Genomic DNA, 17283 nt, shown 5'->3' with positions numbered 1-17283 from the left:
AATCTGCTATAAAAGTACCAAGAAATCAAGGATAATTTTTATTGGTTTACTAAAATAAAGCTTGGTATAGTAGTTGGCACATGTAATCTCAGAATTTGGAAGGCTGAAGCAGAAGGATTACTATGAAGTTGAGGCCAGACTGGGGCTACATAGTGAATTTCATTCCAGCTTGGGCTGAGTGGCATGTCCCAACAAAATATGTAAAAGATTCACTATTATTATCAGTTATTAACAAGGCATAAAATATATCACTTTATGTAAGTCCTCATAGGAGTTTTCTAAAGAGTTTAATGTGTATCCTTCCAGGCATCTGTCTATATGCACGAACATATATGTTAGCAGTGTTTATTTCAAAGAAGAAGGTCATGCTTTCCATTAGCATTTTCCATACAATATTATGTATATTCTACATTATCATTTAGGTATCTATTCCTTTCTAAGAGCTGCATAGTAGTATTACATAGGTTGGCTGTTATACAATACATCTGATGGTTCATTTATTCTGTAAACAGACATTTACAACTACCGCCAATTGTTCACTATTAAAAGCAATGCCACAACAAATGTCTTTTGCAACATTTGTTAGGGGAATTTTATATTATAAATTCTAGAAGTAGAATTGTTAAGTCAGGATGTTTACCTTTTACTTTTATGAAAAATGTTAAAAGTATTCAAAAGTGGAGAAAACTGTGGTTATAGGCAAAAATCTTCATAGCCATAGACCAATAAGAAACACAGAGATCTAAGAAGAGCCTGGCATGGTGGTACATGTTTGTATCAGCACTAGAGAGGCAAAGACAGAAGAATTGCTGCAAGTTTGAGTGAACAGCTTAGTCTACACAGTGAGTTCAGGGAATAACCAGGGCTACAATGTAAGATCATGTCCGAAATGGTGGCAAGAATAGAAATAAAATGATATTTATTATTAGAATTATCTTGTGTGGTTGTGGGGGCTGAGAAGCCCCATCATAGGCTACAGACAGAAAAAAGAAATCTTAAAATATTTTTCCTTTGAGCAGAACAACATCTTAAATTACATGACTGTGATCTCGTAACATTATCTTTCAGGAGAAACAGCACAGGTGACCGTGAAAAGGCTCTTCAGGTCATGCTCCAAGTTCTGCAAAGCTGTGACCACCCAGCTCCTGACATGTTTTGCCTGTGTGGGAGGATCTACAAGGACATCTTCCTGGATTCAGGTTGTGAAGAGGATGCAAGCCGAGACAGTGCCATTGAGTGGTAAATAGTACACTCGATGCTACATAGAACAGAACCTTGTAGGCGGAATAGCCAAGTCTTTCCCTAGTGTGTGTATGTCTGCTGACTGACAGTGAAAACAATTGCAATATATGTATGTGATCAAGGAGAGTTCAGATTCCTGGGTCTGAGAGAAAACCGTGAGAAATAGCGGTTCCTGTTGTATATACTTACCCCATTCATCTACTCATTCATGAGACAGGAATGAGGCTTCACATACACCCACCAGCTGCCCTTTCAAGAATTGTCTCCACCACCATTGGGCTTCATCTTCTCAGTAAGCTGTTCATGTCTGCCTGTCTTTATTCAGTAGATTTTATTTATTGAATTTACTGAAGGCTTACTTGAAGGCTTACTTTGAGCTAGACACTTTTAGATGGGTTGAGCAGACATAGTAGATACGAATCCTTGTCTTTGGGGATCTTGCCTTGCTGGTAAGAAAAGTCAGCAAGCAAATCCAATCTATAGGATATCAGCTGATGGTAAAGGCCTGGGGTGGGTAATCAGGGAAAGAGAGTAAAAGGAAGTTTGGGAGAATGATCTTACATTTTTAATTTATTTTGTTTTATTTTGGAGTTTCTAGGGATCAAACCCAGGACTTTGTGCATGCTAGGCAAGTGCTCTGGCATTGAGCTATACTTCTAGTCCATAGTTTGTGATTTTCAATAGGATAGTGTGAAAGGCAGGTGGAGATAGGAAGACAATGAAGGAATAAGCTTCACAGGTAACTATGAAGAAAGTGGTCCTCGTAAGGGAAAGAGCAAAAGCAAAGATGTTGGAGGAGTGACCATGCTGGACACACTAAGTAGTGGTGAAGAATAGGCAAAAAAGATCAATGAATGGGACAAAAAGATTATTTTTCTCTTAAATGGGAAGGGACATCATTGAATAGTTTTGATCAAGGACTGATGATATCTGATGTGCATTATTATTATTAATTTATTTTTCTTTTTTTTTACACTCCAGATTTTATCCTCCTACCAGTCCACCCTATGACTGATCCACATCCTGTACCTCCTCTCCACCCCTCCAACCCCCATCCCACCATACCTCTAAACTTCCTGAGGGTTAGGTGTACCTTCTCTAACTGAGTTCAGACCCTGCACTCCTCTGCTGTATATGTGTTGGGGGCCTCATATTAACTGGTGTATGCTGCCTGGTTGGTGGTCTAGTGTTTGAGAGATTTCAGGGATTCAGGTTAATTGAGACTGCTGGTCCTCCTGCATGGTCTCCCTCCTCCTCAGCTTCTTTCAGCCTTTCCCTAATTCAGCCACAGTGGTCAGCAACTTCTGTCCACTCGTTGGCTGTAAATATCTGCATCTGACTCTTTCAGCTGCTTGTTGGGTATTCTGAAGGGCACTCATGATACGTCCCTTTTTGTGAGCACTCCATAGCCTCAGTAATAGTGTCAAGCCTTAGGGGCCCCCCTTGAGCTGAATCCCACTTTGGGCCTGTCACTGGACCTTCTTTTCCTCAGGCTCCTCTCCATTTCCATCCCTGCAGTTCTTGAAGGCAAGAACAATTATGGGTCAGAGTTTTGAGTCTGGGATTTTGACCCCATCCCTCACTTGATGCCCTGTCTTTCTGCTGGAGGTGGGCTCTATAAGTTCCCTCTCCCTACTGTTGGGCATTTCATCTATGACTATGGTCCCTCCATTTGAGTCCTGAGAGTCTCTCACCTCCTAGGTTTCTGGTACATTCTGGAGGGTCCCCTCAACTTCCTACCTTCCTAGGTTGCCTGTGTCCATTCTTTCTGCTGGCCCTCAGGGGGTCAGTCCTTTTCCCTCACCCAATATCAGATCAGGTTCCCCTCTCCCCACCCCCTCCCCAGTCTGATTTCCCTCCCAGGCCCCTCCCTACCTCCCCACTTGTGGTTGCTTTTGTCTCCCTCCCCAGTGGGACTGCGGTGTCCTCACTTGAGGTGGCCCTTCAGCTTGTTGACCTTTTTGAGTTCTGTGGACTGTATCTTGGGTATTCTATACTTAGGCAATGGGTATATTTTAGGGAATGTCCCCTCTGTGTCTTACTATATAACGTCCCTGAATGTTGTTAGTAGCTCCACATTGTAGCGATTTGTGGGTTGTGATCCTGTGGGATTTTAAGGCAGTTCCTTTTCTAGGTCTCACTCCTAAAGTTGGTGTCAGCTTGGGGTTTTCACAGGGTTAGAAAATCCAATATGGCCCCATTCATATCTGACAGCTGATATTGAAAGTAAAGGTGGGAACTACAAGGCCTGTTGGGGCTTATGTTCAGGAACTCACTTGAACTCACTTCTACCACATTTGGTTAAAATAAGTCATGTGGCCTACCAAACTCAAAAGGGCAGAGAAATATACTATGTACACAATTTCTCTGTACACAAACTTTGCTGGGATTCCCAACCACTCCCATACCTTAGGGCCCTTAGATAGAGAGTTCCAGCTTAGCTACTCTCTTAAGACTATGATCCCATATCATCTCTTTACCTACCTGTTTTACTTAAGAGTGATGTTCATATTGAGTTCATTTTGCAAATCTCTCACCTCAGTCTCTCAAGTGCTAGGAATAAAGCCTTTCCTGCTTAGCTTTGGTATACCTTTTCATTGTGACAGAAACATGGGAAAATCTGGTAAGATATGAAATTTTAAGTCTTAGAACATTGACAGGGTTAGAGAAAGGTTGCAGTTTTGTTATCAGTGACTTCTTGGTGTCCTCTGGTCTGTGTGGTGGTACCTATGTTATCCTCCAAAGTTCATAAAACCACATTTTAACCAACTAAATAACTTTTCTCTTTAATAGCTAATGGGTCACTATATTCTCTTGTCATATAAATGAAAAGAAAATCACTCTTGGTTTGTAAATCCTTGGTATCATCTATGTTTGTGTTACCACTCTGTTGAATCAATTGCTTTTCCTTATCATAGAAGTCATACTTGCTAATAGATAAACATTTTATGTCTAGTAAAGAATATAGCAGACAGTTAAAATGAAACTATATAAATGGCACTCTTTGGTTTTACCTCATTCCCATTGCTTCCCCTGAACATTTGCATTGATAGCCACTTAGGGTTGAATTCAGGGATTATCTTCATACATGAAGAAGTGATTCAGTGTTGTGATAATGTAAGCAAGCAAACAAATGACTAGTAGAGAAATAACTCATGATTGATGCCATTTCTATGAAATAAAAAATATCCAATATAAACTGAGAGTTTAACTTAAAATGAGATTCAAATATCAAATTAGGGTCATTTGGGAGGATTATAATGGATTTTAATTTTCTTTTGTATGCTTTCATATGATTTCCCTTTTATTTAGTCAATATATGCTTTTGTGATTAAAATATAAGGATGAAAATTAAAAATTTCTTGGTGTAAGTTACTGTGTTGCTCTTACATTGTCAAAACAGGTTAATTGAGACTGTTGTGTGTACATGTTTGTCAGGATTATGGCAAGAACTATAAAACATTAGAGTAATAATTATTTTTATGAGAAGGTATTTTGTATCATTGTCTATACATTTCACTTTAAAATAAGATGATGTAATAATTTGGTGGGTCTGTAATTATAGGTATCGCAAAGGGTTTGAACTCCAGTCATCACTTTATTCGGGAATTAACCTTGCAGTTTTGCTGATAGTTTCTGGACAACAGTTTGAAACTTCAATGGAACTAAGGAAAATAGGTAAAGCTGTTTATTATTGCAAGCATTTATGTTTTAGTTATACAAATTGAACATTTAAAAAAATCTGTTCAATTTGTTGGGTATGGTGATAGACAACTTTAATTCCAGCACTCAGAAGTCAGAGTTAGAGGCAGGTGAATCTCCCTAAATGAGACTGGCCTGTTTTACATAGTAACTTCCAGATAACCAGACCTACATAGCAAGACTTGAGATTGTGTGTGTGTGTGTGTATTTCAAATAGCTAATGATGCTTTCCAGTTACTTTCCAATAGCATACCTGAGAGAGCAGCCAAATAAAATGGCTGCCTGCTTGTCCTTTTCCTAAAGTCTTATATAATATGTCAGAACTAGAAAGTTCTTTCATGATATCAAAATTCAAATTCTTAAGGTGTCCGGCTGAACAGTTTATTGGGAAGAAAAGGGAGCCTGGAGAAAATGAACAATTACTGGGATGTAGGTCAGTTCTTCACCGTCAGCATGCTGGCAAGTGATATTGGGAAGGCTGTCCAGGCAGCAGAGAGGTTGTTCAAACTGAAACCCCCGGTCTGGTAAGTCCCATCTGTGCCTAGTAATCTCATGTCTCCAATGTTATCCTGTTCTGAAATGTCTCATTCAAGGAGAAAATGTGAAATGCAACAGGGCACCAACTACCTAACTTCCTCATTAAAGCGGTTAAGATAGACATAACAGCTCTGAGAGTTCATTGCTTTTATGTGCAGCGTAGAAGAGACAGATACATGCTCACCTGGAATGTATCCTTGCATGCTCTATCCCTGAGACTAGACTGTCAGTCCTCTTGACTCTTTTTAGTTTATGTCTTCAAGAGCAAAATGCTGTTTGATATTAGTATTTATATGTGTCTGTAATAAGGCTTATATAATAAGGCTGAAAAACACCACCAAGAAAATGATGTTCCTGAGCTGGAGGCATGCAGCGGTCTGCTAGCCATTGTGGGCTTTGTGGTGACAGAAGGTATTCTGTTGACCCTCTTCAAGGATGTTGGCATCCTTCTCAGTTGCTATACTGCCTCCCTACTCCACAATCTATCCCTATTCCTGGAGAACTACACTTGGAGAACTATTTTCTCTAGTTTTAATTTAAAAATGTATACCTGCTATGCTACTCATGGAAAAAGGATGGGCAATATCAGACTTTCCCATAGATACATGAAGCTTCATTAGAATTACATAGTTACCTTATTGAATACTATAGTCTCATAAAAATGCTTAGTAGACACTTACATAATGAGTAAATGATAAAGAGATGTTATCCTAGATATTGACAGTGCTTATCTTAAAGAGATGACCTTATACAAGTTTTAATTTTGTGTTTTCTCTTATGGATGCTATCTGAGTTTTCTAAAATACAGATCTATTTCATGTTGAATATTCCTTATCTGAAATACTTGGGACTCTAAAGCATCTGAGATTTGGGAGTTTGGATTTTTTACTATTTGTATAGACTTCACTACATGAACATCCCTAACCAAATCTGAACTGTTTCAAAACCCAAAGCTTAAATTGTGTGTGTATGTTAATTATACAAAATGGTGGATTTCATTGTTCAGTTCTGCATGGGTGAACTGCATGATGGCTACAGCCACCCCCATTACCTTCTCCCACCTCTCTTCCTTCCCTCTGGTCTCCTTCCTATCCCAAAATAATACCTCTTTTACTTTCAAGTCTTTTCTAAAATTAAAAATATTTTTCCCCATATTTTTCCTCCATGACCTGGATTATTTTGCTTAACCTGATGATCTTTAGTTCCATCTATTTTCCTTCAAATAGTATAGTTTCATTCTTTATAGTCAGATAATATTCAGTTGTTTATGTATACCTTGTTTTCCCTGTTGATGGACACCTAGGCTGATTGTATGATTCCACTAATGTGAACAGTGCTGTAATAAACACAGAGATGTAGACTCAACACTCAAAAAGTGTGGGGTTTTTAAACATTTCAGATTTTGGATTCTCTGATTAGGACTCAGACTTGATTTTTTTTTAAAATTAAATAGCCCATGTCCACCTGCTACTTCTTACTTTCCAGTTTAATACACCAACTGGATTCTGAGGGTAGGGATTTCTTCCCATTTCTTCAATCTTTATTCTCTCCAGTCTGAGAAAACTAACATTTGGTTTCCAGGCCCTATCAACATTCTAGAAGTTCTTGAACTGAATGAGTACATCCATGTTGGGTCTCCAGCCCTCCAAGAATGGCTGCTGTGTATAGTATCCTAATCTTAAGTTCACTGCTGTGTCTGGACCAAGTAGAGTAGACTCCAGAAAAAGGAAACCCTGGGGTTGGATCTAGTGCCCTTGTATTAGTACCTGGGTTAACTGACTAACAATGTTGTGCTTACCATCAAGAGTGCCCAGTACCTAAAAGCCAGTCTGGTGTTTAGGACTTAAACAGAACTCAGAAATGTTATTACATTCATTGTTATGACTGTTACATTGAAATAATACAGATTAAGTTAGTGATGGCAGAAGATACTTGGAACATGTGTCTGGAAGAGATTATGTACACACTTTCAAGTCCCATCTCCCAGTGGAATAATATCTACAGATGGGAATAATTATTCCATCACCAATATGTGACATTAGGGATAAAGTGCTGACAGCCGGGAAAGTTCAATAAGCCTTGATATGCAGCTTTTTTATTAGGATGAATTATGTAGGCACAAAATGTTCATGCTCTTAATATTGCCATCTTCAGCTTTTCCAGAGGTCAAACTGATATGGTGCATGGACCAAGGCTTTCAACCTGAGTCATGTTGTTAGTGAAGACTGTCATGCATTAGCCCTGGAAAACAGTCTTAGCAGACAGGATATTCCAGAGCTTAGAGCAATGTTAGCATCTAGACAAGGGCCAGAATGTGTCAAATGTGGGTGATTAAGGCCTCATAAGTACCCAAACCAGTCAGCTAGAGTTGAAACTGGTCTACTTTTCTAAATAATGTTTTATTTTATCCTCAAAGAACCAAATAATACAATGATGCTTTCATATGAACCATCCCTATTTATTTAGTGCCAGAGAGAAAGTGACCACCACTGCCTGACAACTATATTTTCAAATATTCAGTTTGCTTGAAAACAGCAAAGTGTGGGCAGAATCAAGGATTCCTGACATGAAAGTGTACCTGGTCAGATTATTATGATATTTGTAAGTAAAAAGCAACAGGTTTTAGATAAGCAGTTGCTGGAATTGAGGGAGAGGATAGGAATGGGAAAGAAATAGTTATTACTGTAGGACAGCAACATGAGGGGGTGGCTCATAGTGGTGGGCATGAACTCTACCTTGACTATAGCAGTGGCAGAATTTTGATTGTGATACTGTACAATGAATTTGCAAGATGTTGTTAGTAGAGCATATTGGATCAAGGATATATAGATTTTGGTATACTATTTCTAAAAATACCTCAAAACTTAAAGGTTACTTAAAAAATTTTTAAGAGGTTTGACATATTGCCATTTTGTAATTGCTTTTTCTGTTTTCTAAAACAGTTATCCCATGCTTTCCACTACGATTAGATGTCGTACTGAAGCTTGGTCTTAGCCAAAAGGCCAAGAAACATTGGACAGTATGTACTAAAATTGGAGTGTTAGTAAAAAGCTTGTCTTTTAGAATTTTGTTGTATTGATTTTGTCTGCTGTTTGCATTTCTTGTGATTAGTTATGTGTCTGCTCAGTGACTTTATGAAGAGCTCATGACAAATGCAAATTGAAGTGCATAAGGCTTTGAAAAGCTTCTTTTAAAGGGTTTAGAATTGATTTCAGTTTCTTTAGGAATCTAATTTATGAGGTTCGTGACTTTTTTCCAGGTATCTGCGGTCATTAGTTCAGAACCTGCTGTTAATTCAACGCTTCAAGAAACCCATTGCAGAACACTCACCCCGGCAGGAACGACTTAACTTCTGGTTAGATATCATTTTCGAAGCAACAAACGAAGTTACTAATGGACTCAGATTTCCAGTAAGATCTGCTAAATGGACAGGGGGGTGGTTGTTTCTTTGCTGGGATCGAACCTAAAAGTGGTACATGTTAGGCATATATTCTAACACTAAGCTATACCACCAACCCTAATCCTTTAAGATAGACAGAAGAAACTAGACATTTATGCTACATAATTGTGAAAAACTTTAAAAAGGAAGAAAACTGCAACTTATAATATTGGGATAATAGTCTGTGGGATCAGCAAATGATAAGTTAGACTCTGAGACAAAGTTGCTCATGTCCTCTCAAATATTGTCTCTTGACTGAATGTAATTTTGTTCCATTCAAGAGACATTTGGCAGAATTTGTAGACATTTTGGGTGTTAGAACTAGGGGTAAGAGTTGATGATACAGTCAATAAGATATAAGGACTAGGGTGACTGCTAAATGTCCCCCAGTGAGTGGAACAGTACTTCTCACACACACAATAATTATCTGGTTCAAAAATAATAGGGTGAAAATAAAAAATCTCGTCCTTAAAAACGTTGAACAAGGAATTTAAAGCTGTCTTTTCCTCCAGTGCTACTAATTAATATTTAAAACTTTGTTGAAAAAGCAGACTTGCTTTTAGCTTTTCATTTAGTTTTTGTTTCAATTTTATGTACATCTCATAAATTTTTATAAGTGAGATATCTAAGTATTCTAGCCATTGTGTTTTAATAACTGTATTTCATATTTATGCCATGAGACTTTTGTGAAAATGAGTATTTTTAACAAGAATTTTTATTAACTACTCAGTTGTTGGAAATGCTTACAGTTTTTTTTTTGTTTCTGGGTAGTACATTTTAAAATCTTATTTTAGTTTTAAAATGTTTTAAACTGGATAGGTACAAATCAGTAACAAACAGTAGGTCCTACATAGGTTTGCCATACTAAACATGTTGATTGCTCTGTTTGGGAGATTCATTTCCTCATCTGCTCCCCACACCTACACCTCCACCTGCCCTCTTTCTCTCTTCTTCACTTTCTTCCTCTTTGCCCTTCCATGTTCTTAAGCAATTAAATAGCATTACTGATGAAACACCACTCGATTTTCATTTCCTTGCATATGTACATATTGGTACTTGCTGGCCAACCTTTCTACTTCCTTATTTATCTCAAAAACTATAACTTCCTTTTTTTCTTCTGTCACCTTTTCAAGCAAGCCTTTCTTAACCTCCCTGTATGATCAAGCCCAACTTTTCTGCTTCTTACTCTTTTTGGAGTGTTACTTGGCATTAGATTGGATAGCTTTGTGTATTCAGTGTTCTGGGTGCCCTCCTTGGAACAGAACCTTCATGCAGACAGGGACTTGTGTGCCATGCTATAGGCCTGGCTAGAGCCTTGCTGGACATAGTTGCTCTTCAATATTCATTGAATATAAATTATAAATTCTTTGACTTCCTCAATGGGCAGGGTCACCTGTGTGATTGCTGTCTTGTAAAAAATAAAAATCCTCTTATTTTAGGTTCTGGTAATAGAGCCAACCAAAGTTTACCAGCCTTCTTACGTTTCTATCAACAATGAAGCTGAAGAAAGAACTGTTTCTTTATGGCATGTCTCACCCACAGAAATGGTAAGGGAAAAAATAGGACTAGTGCTGTCTTTTATATTATTTAATCAGTGATTTGATTTTGAAATAGGACAGTTTGTATGGTAGTATTAGAGATAATAGGCACCTATGGTTAACTCTAAATTATGATACTGTACATATACTGTACACATGTGTGTGCATGTGTGTGTATATGTATGTGTGCATGCGCATACATGTGTGTATAGTCACAGTTGCACATGAAGGTCAGAAGACAACTTTCAAATTTTGGTTCTCTCCTTCCACTGTGGGATTTGGGGATCAAATTTAGGTCATAGGTTTGTAAACCAAGTGCTTTTACATTGACCTAACAGTTGTTTCTTTTGAAACTTGTTTTTAAAGATTTCTATACATCCTGAACAATTTTTCACAAGGCATACACCCAGCCACCTGATTTTTAAAATGTCACATTCCTTATGTTTTCCTATTGTATGGTATGTTTCACAGTCTAGATGTACTTACTGTATTTCCCCTTTCTCACTGATACTTAATACCATTCTTCCATTTTTCACCCTTGCCAATGACATGCCAGTTTGTATCTTAGAGATGGGCTTGCTTGACTGCAGAGTATGTATGTTTAGAACTTTGATAGTTACTATGAAATTTATACAAGCTTATACTGTAATAACAATTATAATTGCCCATTATAAAGATTACAGAATGTTGAGCTGGGTCTTCAGGTTTGGGTAATACCAGTATCTTCATCTGCTTATCTAAAATACTTTATTTCTCATAAATTCTGTAGTCATGAAGCGTAGTGCATGTAATAAGCACATTAGATAGGTTTATTTGCTGTACGTGTGTTTCCATGGAGTATGGGGGGAACTTCTACCATTAGCTGAGCAAAGAAAGATTATTTTCCTCTCTGTTAGCAAAAATGGGAATGATTGTGTTATCAGGCATAAATAAGCATTATCTTCACAAATAGAATACAGCATGGTAAAATAAACAGAGGCTCACATTCAGATTAGAAATACCTTAGCAGATTAGTCAAATCTCAAGTGAAGACCATTAACCTTGTCTAATATTTAACTCTGGAGCAATCTTTTTGTTGAAAATACAGTTAGAAATCATTAATGAGGATGAGCTGCCATGATGTGCTTGCATTTTTCCTGCACAGTGTATATTAAATACTTGAGTCAGGCTCTCGTCATGTAGCCCTGGATGGCCTGCAATTTTACCGTGTGGATCAGACCAATCTTGGATTTTCGGCAATCTTTTGCCTTTTTATTGCTAGGATTATAGACTTGTGCCCCTATGCTCAGCTTTCATGGAGGTTTTTAAGAGCTTCTCACACCCCATTGGTCAGGACGCTGTCATATAGCCTCATCTAACTGCAAGGGAGACAGAAATGTGGTTAGCTGTGAGCCCAGGGACAGACTGAAACAAAGATAAATGAGGTTTGTCAGTCTTATGTCTCCAAATATTTTTATAACTGAGGTGGGCTGTTCCTATGCCTATTTCAGAGTTTGCCTACTGTGTTGACAGAAGAGGAAAGACTACTTACTCAATGTGTGTAGTGTATCTATCCCAAGCTACGTATTTCAAATGTATATTGTTTTCTCGAAACTGGATCAGAGGCATGAATTTTCATACCTCAGAAAATGTTTTGTGTGTTCCAAGTTTTGTAAAGTATATTGCTCTAACCCCTAATCACTATTTCACTAAACTAGAAGAAATAATTGATGAAAGGATAAAATCAGAAATAATACTTTATTGAGAAAAATCAAGCTCTTGACTTCCATCTTTTATACTTGCAGAAACAAATCCATGAGTGGAATTTTGCAGCCTCTTCTATTAAAGGAATAAGGTAAGAACATAAGAGAAAGATGTAACTGTCTGTCTTTTTTTTTTCTTTTTTTTTTTTTCGAGTCAGGGTTTCTCTGTGTAGCCCTGGCTGTCCTGGAACTCACTCTGTAGACCAGGCTAGCCTCGAACTCTCCAACTCGGAAATCCGCCTGCCTCTGCCTCCCAAGTGCTGGGATTAAAGGCGTGCGCCACCACCGCCCAGCGTAACTGTCTGTCTTAATACAAATAATGGTGGTATTTAAGGTACTTTGATATTTCCACTCATTTATAAGATGTGATGTTTTTATTTTTAACGGAACTTAACAGAATATTTTTTTTTATTGTTGCCCCATATGATGTTCACAGTGTGCTGTTACTAAGAGCCTCTTGACTTGTAATATGGTAACTTCCAGTCCTGTAGAAGGAATGATTAGTTATCATACCTTAAAGAGAAAATGTTGACTGAAAAAAAGATTATCTCTTTAGAAACAATTTCAAGTGCTCTCCTCCTCCTCTACCACCACCACCACCAGCAGCAGCAGTACCCCCCAGGGCTGAAGTCAGTACTTGCATCTAGAACTTGAGTAGGCCTCCTGAATAGAGCTCTGGGGGCAGGGGTACTGTTAATAAGAACAGAGATGATAAATTCCTAAAAGTATGACACTTGCTATTGGGAATCATGAATGGTGAGCTTTCATAAATTATCCCAAGCCACACTAACATACCTCAGATGCCCTAATCAACTTACCAGGACGTCCAAAGGTAGGAGTTTACTGTGAAGTAGATATGAGTTCTCTCTTTGCTATGTGGCATTATAAAAATCACCCAGCCTCTATAGGATTCTGCTTTTTCTGTTTTAATCAAATAAGAGTTTGAGGTAGAGCTTTTTTTTTTCTGTCCTTTCTCTAAACATAAGACATAAAACATAAACTCAAAAGCCACTGAATGAATCCTTTATTACCTTCACACCCAGGATGATCTTGTCCTGAAAACATCAGTGCTTAAATAGGGATAATGGTGTATTTGTATAATGCTGCCTTGAAACCAGGAGAAAAGATTATCTTAATGTGGCAGTAATGTACAAAATGTCAACATGGCCTTTTGTTTATATTACTTCATAGAAATACCGCTAGCTTTCAGTTCAGCCATCAGTAGAGATTTACATAGAGCTCTGCTAAGACCTCAGGACTAGCATAACATGACAGGCATTCTTTGGATCCTCTTGTAGTTATTTTTTGTAGATTCCTTTTTCATACCTGGCTCATGTATAACCTAACTTTAATTTGTTTTGAATCACCCTAAGCTGTTGCTGTTTTAATACATCTTCTTTGTGTCATCTATAGCATTAAGGATAGTTTAAGACATTTTTGCTCTATTGGGAGGCTAAAGCAGAAGAATCATGATCTGGAGTCTAGCTGAAGCTGCATAGTAAGCTCAACACCACCCTGAACTATACAACAATATTTCATCTCAAATAAACAGATAAGAGATAGGTTCTCAATGAGACGGGAGGCCCTTGGTCCTGTGGAGGCTTGATGCCCAGTATAGGGGAATACTAGGGTGGTGAGGTGGGAGTGAGTGAGTAGATGGGTTGGTGGGTGGGGGAGCACCTTCACAGAAGCAGGGGGAGGGAGGATGGGATAAGGGGTTTCAGGAGGGGAAACCAGGAAAGGGGATAACATTTGAAATGTAAATAAAGAAAATAACCAATTAAAAAAAAAGACAGGTTCTGGATCAAAAGAAATGACCAACAAGGGGCCAGATAAAGTGGCTTCATTTGTTTGAAGAACTAATTGTATAGATGGTACACTGGACTCAATTCTCTGGCAGAATGAGGGCTATTTATTACATGTTGACCCAATGTGAATGAACTTTCTAACAGAAATCTGTAAGTAGATACTAGTGTGATGACTTTCATTCACTGGATGTGTTTAAGCAAAGTGAATATTGCTTGTTTGAAGCTATGTATGTCAGGTCCAGAAATTGGGTAGAAATAGACTGAAAATATTTAATGGTCTTTCTCAAGTTTACATGCCTTGACCATGAATGTCCTAATACTTTCTAAGTGTCAAAATTCCTTTGAGACAATTATTATTTCATAAATACTCTTACCTTTCTGTTTTTGTAAGATTATGAACTAGAAGACAGAGATCATATTTTCTACTTTTTTCTGTTGGCCATGTTTTCTTTGCCCTTGAATATATAGGAATCTCTTGATACATATTAAAATCAATTGAAAAATACATTTGCAATATAAGTGTCTCTAAATTTAACTTTCATGGAGTAAGAAAAGTCAAATTGTGGCATATTTGCTAAAGATTAATGAAGCATTGGGGCTAGAGAGGGCTCAGTGTTCAAGAACATTCACTGCTCTTGTAGAAGACCTGACTTCAGATCCAGTGCCCATGTTGGCTAGATCACAATCACCTGTAAGTCCAGCTTCAAAGGATCCCACAGCCTCTTCTAGTCTCTGCAGAACCTGCACACACAGGCACACACAGGCACACACAGGCACACACACACACACACACACACACACACACGTATATTTATGTATAATTTAAAAATAAAAATACTTTAAAAATAATGATTAATAAAATCAGGAACTCAGAAAGTAGACACAAATATAAGCTAGATTTTTTCAATTTTCCTTAAAATTTAAAATTGGTTTGTAACTGACATGCAGCTTGGTCTTCATGTGGGTCCCGTAAACCACCAGCCTGGGAGCACTTAGGGAGGGATCCAGCGCTTCAGTTGAATATGTAAGAGTGGAGGGCTCTGCTGGGCATAGGTGGAAGAAGAGAACCTTGACCACATGAAGGCTGGATGCCCCAGGGGGTGGGACTTTTGAGGGTGGGGAGGTGGGAGTGGGGGGGGTAGATAGAGGTTACATCCACAGAGAAGAAGGAGGAGGGGTGAGGGGATTGGGGGTTCCTGGGTGGGTGGGGGATGGGGTAAGGGGACAACATAGGAAATGTAAATAAAACATCCAATAAAAAAAATTGAAATGTAAAAAAAAAAAAAAAAACAATTGGAGCAGGTGCTGTCTCTGACTCTGTTGCCTGTCATTGGATCCCCTTCCCCTACCTGGACTGCCTGGTTGGGCCTCAGTGGGAGAGGAGGTGCTTAGTCCTACTGGGACTAGATGTCTCAGGGCAGGGTGGTCCTCAAGGGGGCTCCCCTTCAGAGAAGGGGACAGAGTAATGGGGAGAGGGATTTGTAAGGGTGGGGCTGTAAGGAGAGGAGAGGGGACAACTGTGATTGGGATGTAATGTGAATTTAAAAAAGTAAATTATGAAAAAAATTTTAAAAATGACATCATAGTGTATGTATAGGCATCCTCTTTGGTTTTGTTGTTTGTTTTTTCTATAAAAGGTTTCTCTATGTAGTACTAGCTGTCCTGGAACTTGCTCTGTAGACCAGACTGACCTCAAATTCAGGGATCTACCTATCTTTGCTTCTCAGTGCTGGGATTAAAAGTGTATACCACCGAACCTGGCTTTGTATAAGCATTCTTATGTTTTGAAATTTTACAGCCTGTCCAAGTTTGATGAACGGTGCTGTTTTCTTTATGTCCATGATAATTCTGATGACTTTCAAATCTACTTTTCCACTGAAGACCAGTGTAATAGGTGAGTTATAGCTAATTTAGGTATGTGTAATGTATTTATGGCAGATAATACTGAAGGATCTTTGTTATGAAAAATGTTTGTTAACTTTACTATCTTTCTTGAAATTTTTAATTCATATACAATTGTTTTTACAACATTGAGATAGAATCCACATATCTTGCAACCATCTAAAGTTTTTAACCTAATAATTTTAATGTAGCTCCAGACTTTAACAACCATCATAATACAATTTGAAAATTGCAGCCAAACATCAGACTGAGCACAGGGACCCCAGTGGAGGAATTAGGGGAAGGACTGAAGGAGCTGAAAGGATTTGCAACTCCATGGGAAGAACAACAGTATCAATCACCCAGACCCCCAGAGCTCCCAGGGACTAAACCACCAACCAAAGAGTACACATGGAGGGACCCAAGGCTCCAGCTGCATATGTAGCAGAGGATGGCCTTATCTGGAATCAATAGGAGGAGAGGCCTTGGTCCTGTGGAGACTTGATGCCCCAGGGGAATGCTAGAGCAGTGAGGTGAGAGTGAGTTGGTGGATGGGAGAGCACCCTCATAGAAGCAGGGGGGAGAGGGATGGATAGGGGGTTTGCGGAGGGGAAACCAGAAAGATGAACATTTGAAATGTAAATAAATACAATATCCAATAAAAAATAAATTCTACACTGAAGACTAAATAAAAGAAAATATTTTCATTATTCCTAAAGGAAACCCAGTAGCCATTAATATTCACTTACCATTTTCTCTTATCCAAACCCTCTATAACCTCAGCCCTATACAACTGCCAATCTATTTTCTAGGAATTTTTTGGTCATCATGTATACATGTTGTGACATAGTATGTGGCCTTTCATGCCTGGCTTCTTTTCTGTAGTGTCCAGTTTTTAAGAGTCTTCTATGACATACCATGTACCCATACTTTGTTGTGGCTTTGGAGGCCTTAGCAGCAATACTCCCTTATAGAACTAATAGTACATTTTATTTGTCTGTTCATCAGTTACTGGTCATGTAAGATGCTTCTAGCTTTTGGATTATTATGAATTTTACTTCTGTGTACATCCATATACAAGATTTGTGAGTACACCAAGCTTGTAGAATTAGGGATCAAAATACTAGACCCTTCTCCCATTTTACATTTCCATTAGCAATATATGAAGGTTCCAACTTCTTCACCTCCCTGTCCTTCATTGTCTAGTTTTTTATTAGTACTAGCTGTCATAGTAGGTATTTGTTGAATCACATTGTGTGTTTGATTTGCATTTCTCTATTGACAAATAGTTCTAGGCATCGTTTCATTTGTTGATAGGATACTTTTTATACTCTCTTTAAAGAAATGTGGTTCAAGTCCTTTGCCCAACATTTTAAAAATGTACTTTTTATTTA

General features: G+C 38.2%; 1 protein-coding gene across 1 annotated transcript in view; it reads left to right on the top strand.

Annotated features, from left to right (window-relative positions):
- Positions 1-17283, top strand: part of Map3k15 (mitogen-activated protein kinase kinase kinase 15) — a 135485-nt gene that overhangs the window by 72281 nt on the left and 45921 nt on the right. Inside the window, exons 7-13 of the mRNA XM_028772703.1 lie at positions 1069-1239; positions 4808-4920; positions 5309-5468; positions 8741-8891; positions 10360-10467; positions 12243-12292; positions 15807-15902. Coding sequence (XP_028628536.1) covers positions 1069-1239; positions 4808-4920; positions 5309-5468; positions 8741-8891; positions 10360-10467; positions 12243-12292; positions 15807-15902 — 849 coding nt within the window. The remainder of the gene's footprint in view (positions 1-1068; positions 1240-4807; positions 4921-5308; positions 5469-8740; positions 8892-10359; positions 10468-12242; positions 12293-15806; positions 15903-17283) is intronic.

The sequence above is a fragment of the Grammomys surdaster genome, unplaced genomic scaffold (genome assembly GCF_004785775.1).
Source record: "Grammomys surdaster isolate TR1022 unplaced genomic scaffold, NIH_TR_1.0 217, whole genome shotgun sequence".
In the NCBI taxonomy this organism is placed as follows: Eukaryota; Metazoa; Chordata; class Mammalia; order Rodentia; family Muridae; genus Grammomys; species Grammomys surdaster.
This window is presented reverse-complemented; position numbering and strand designations above follow the sequence as displayed.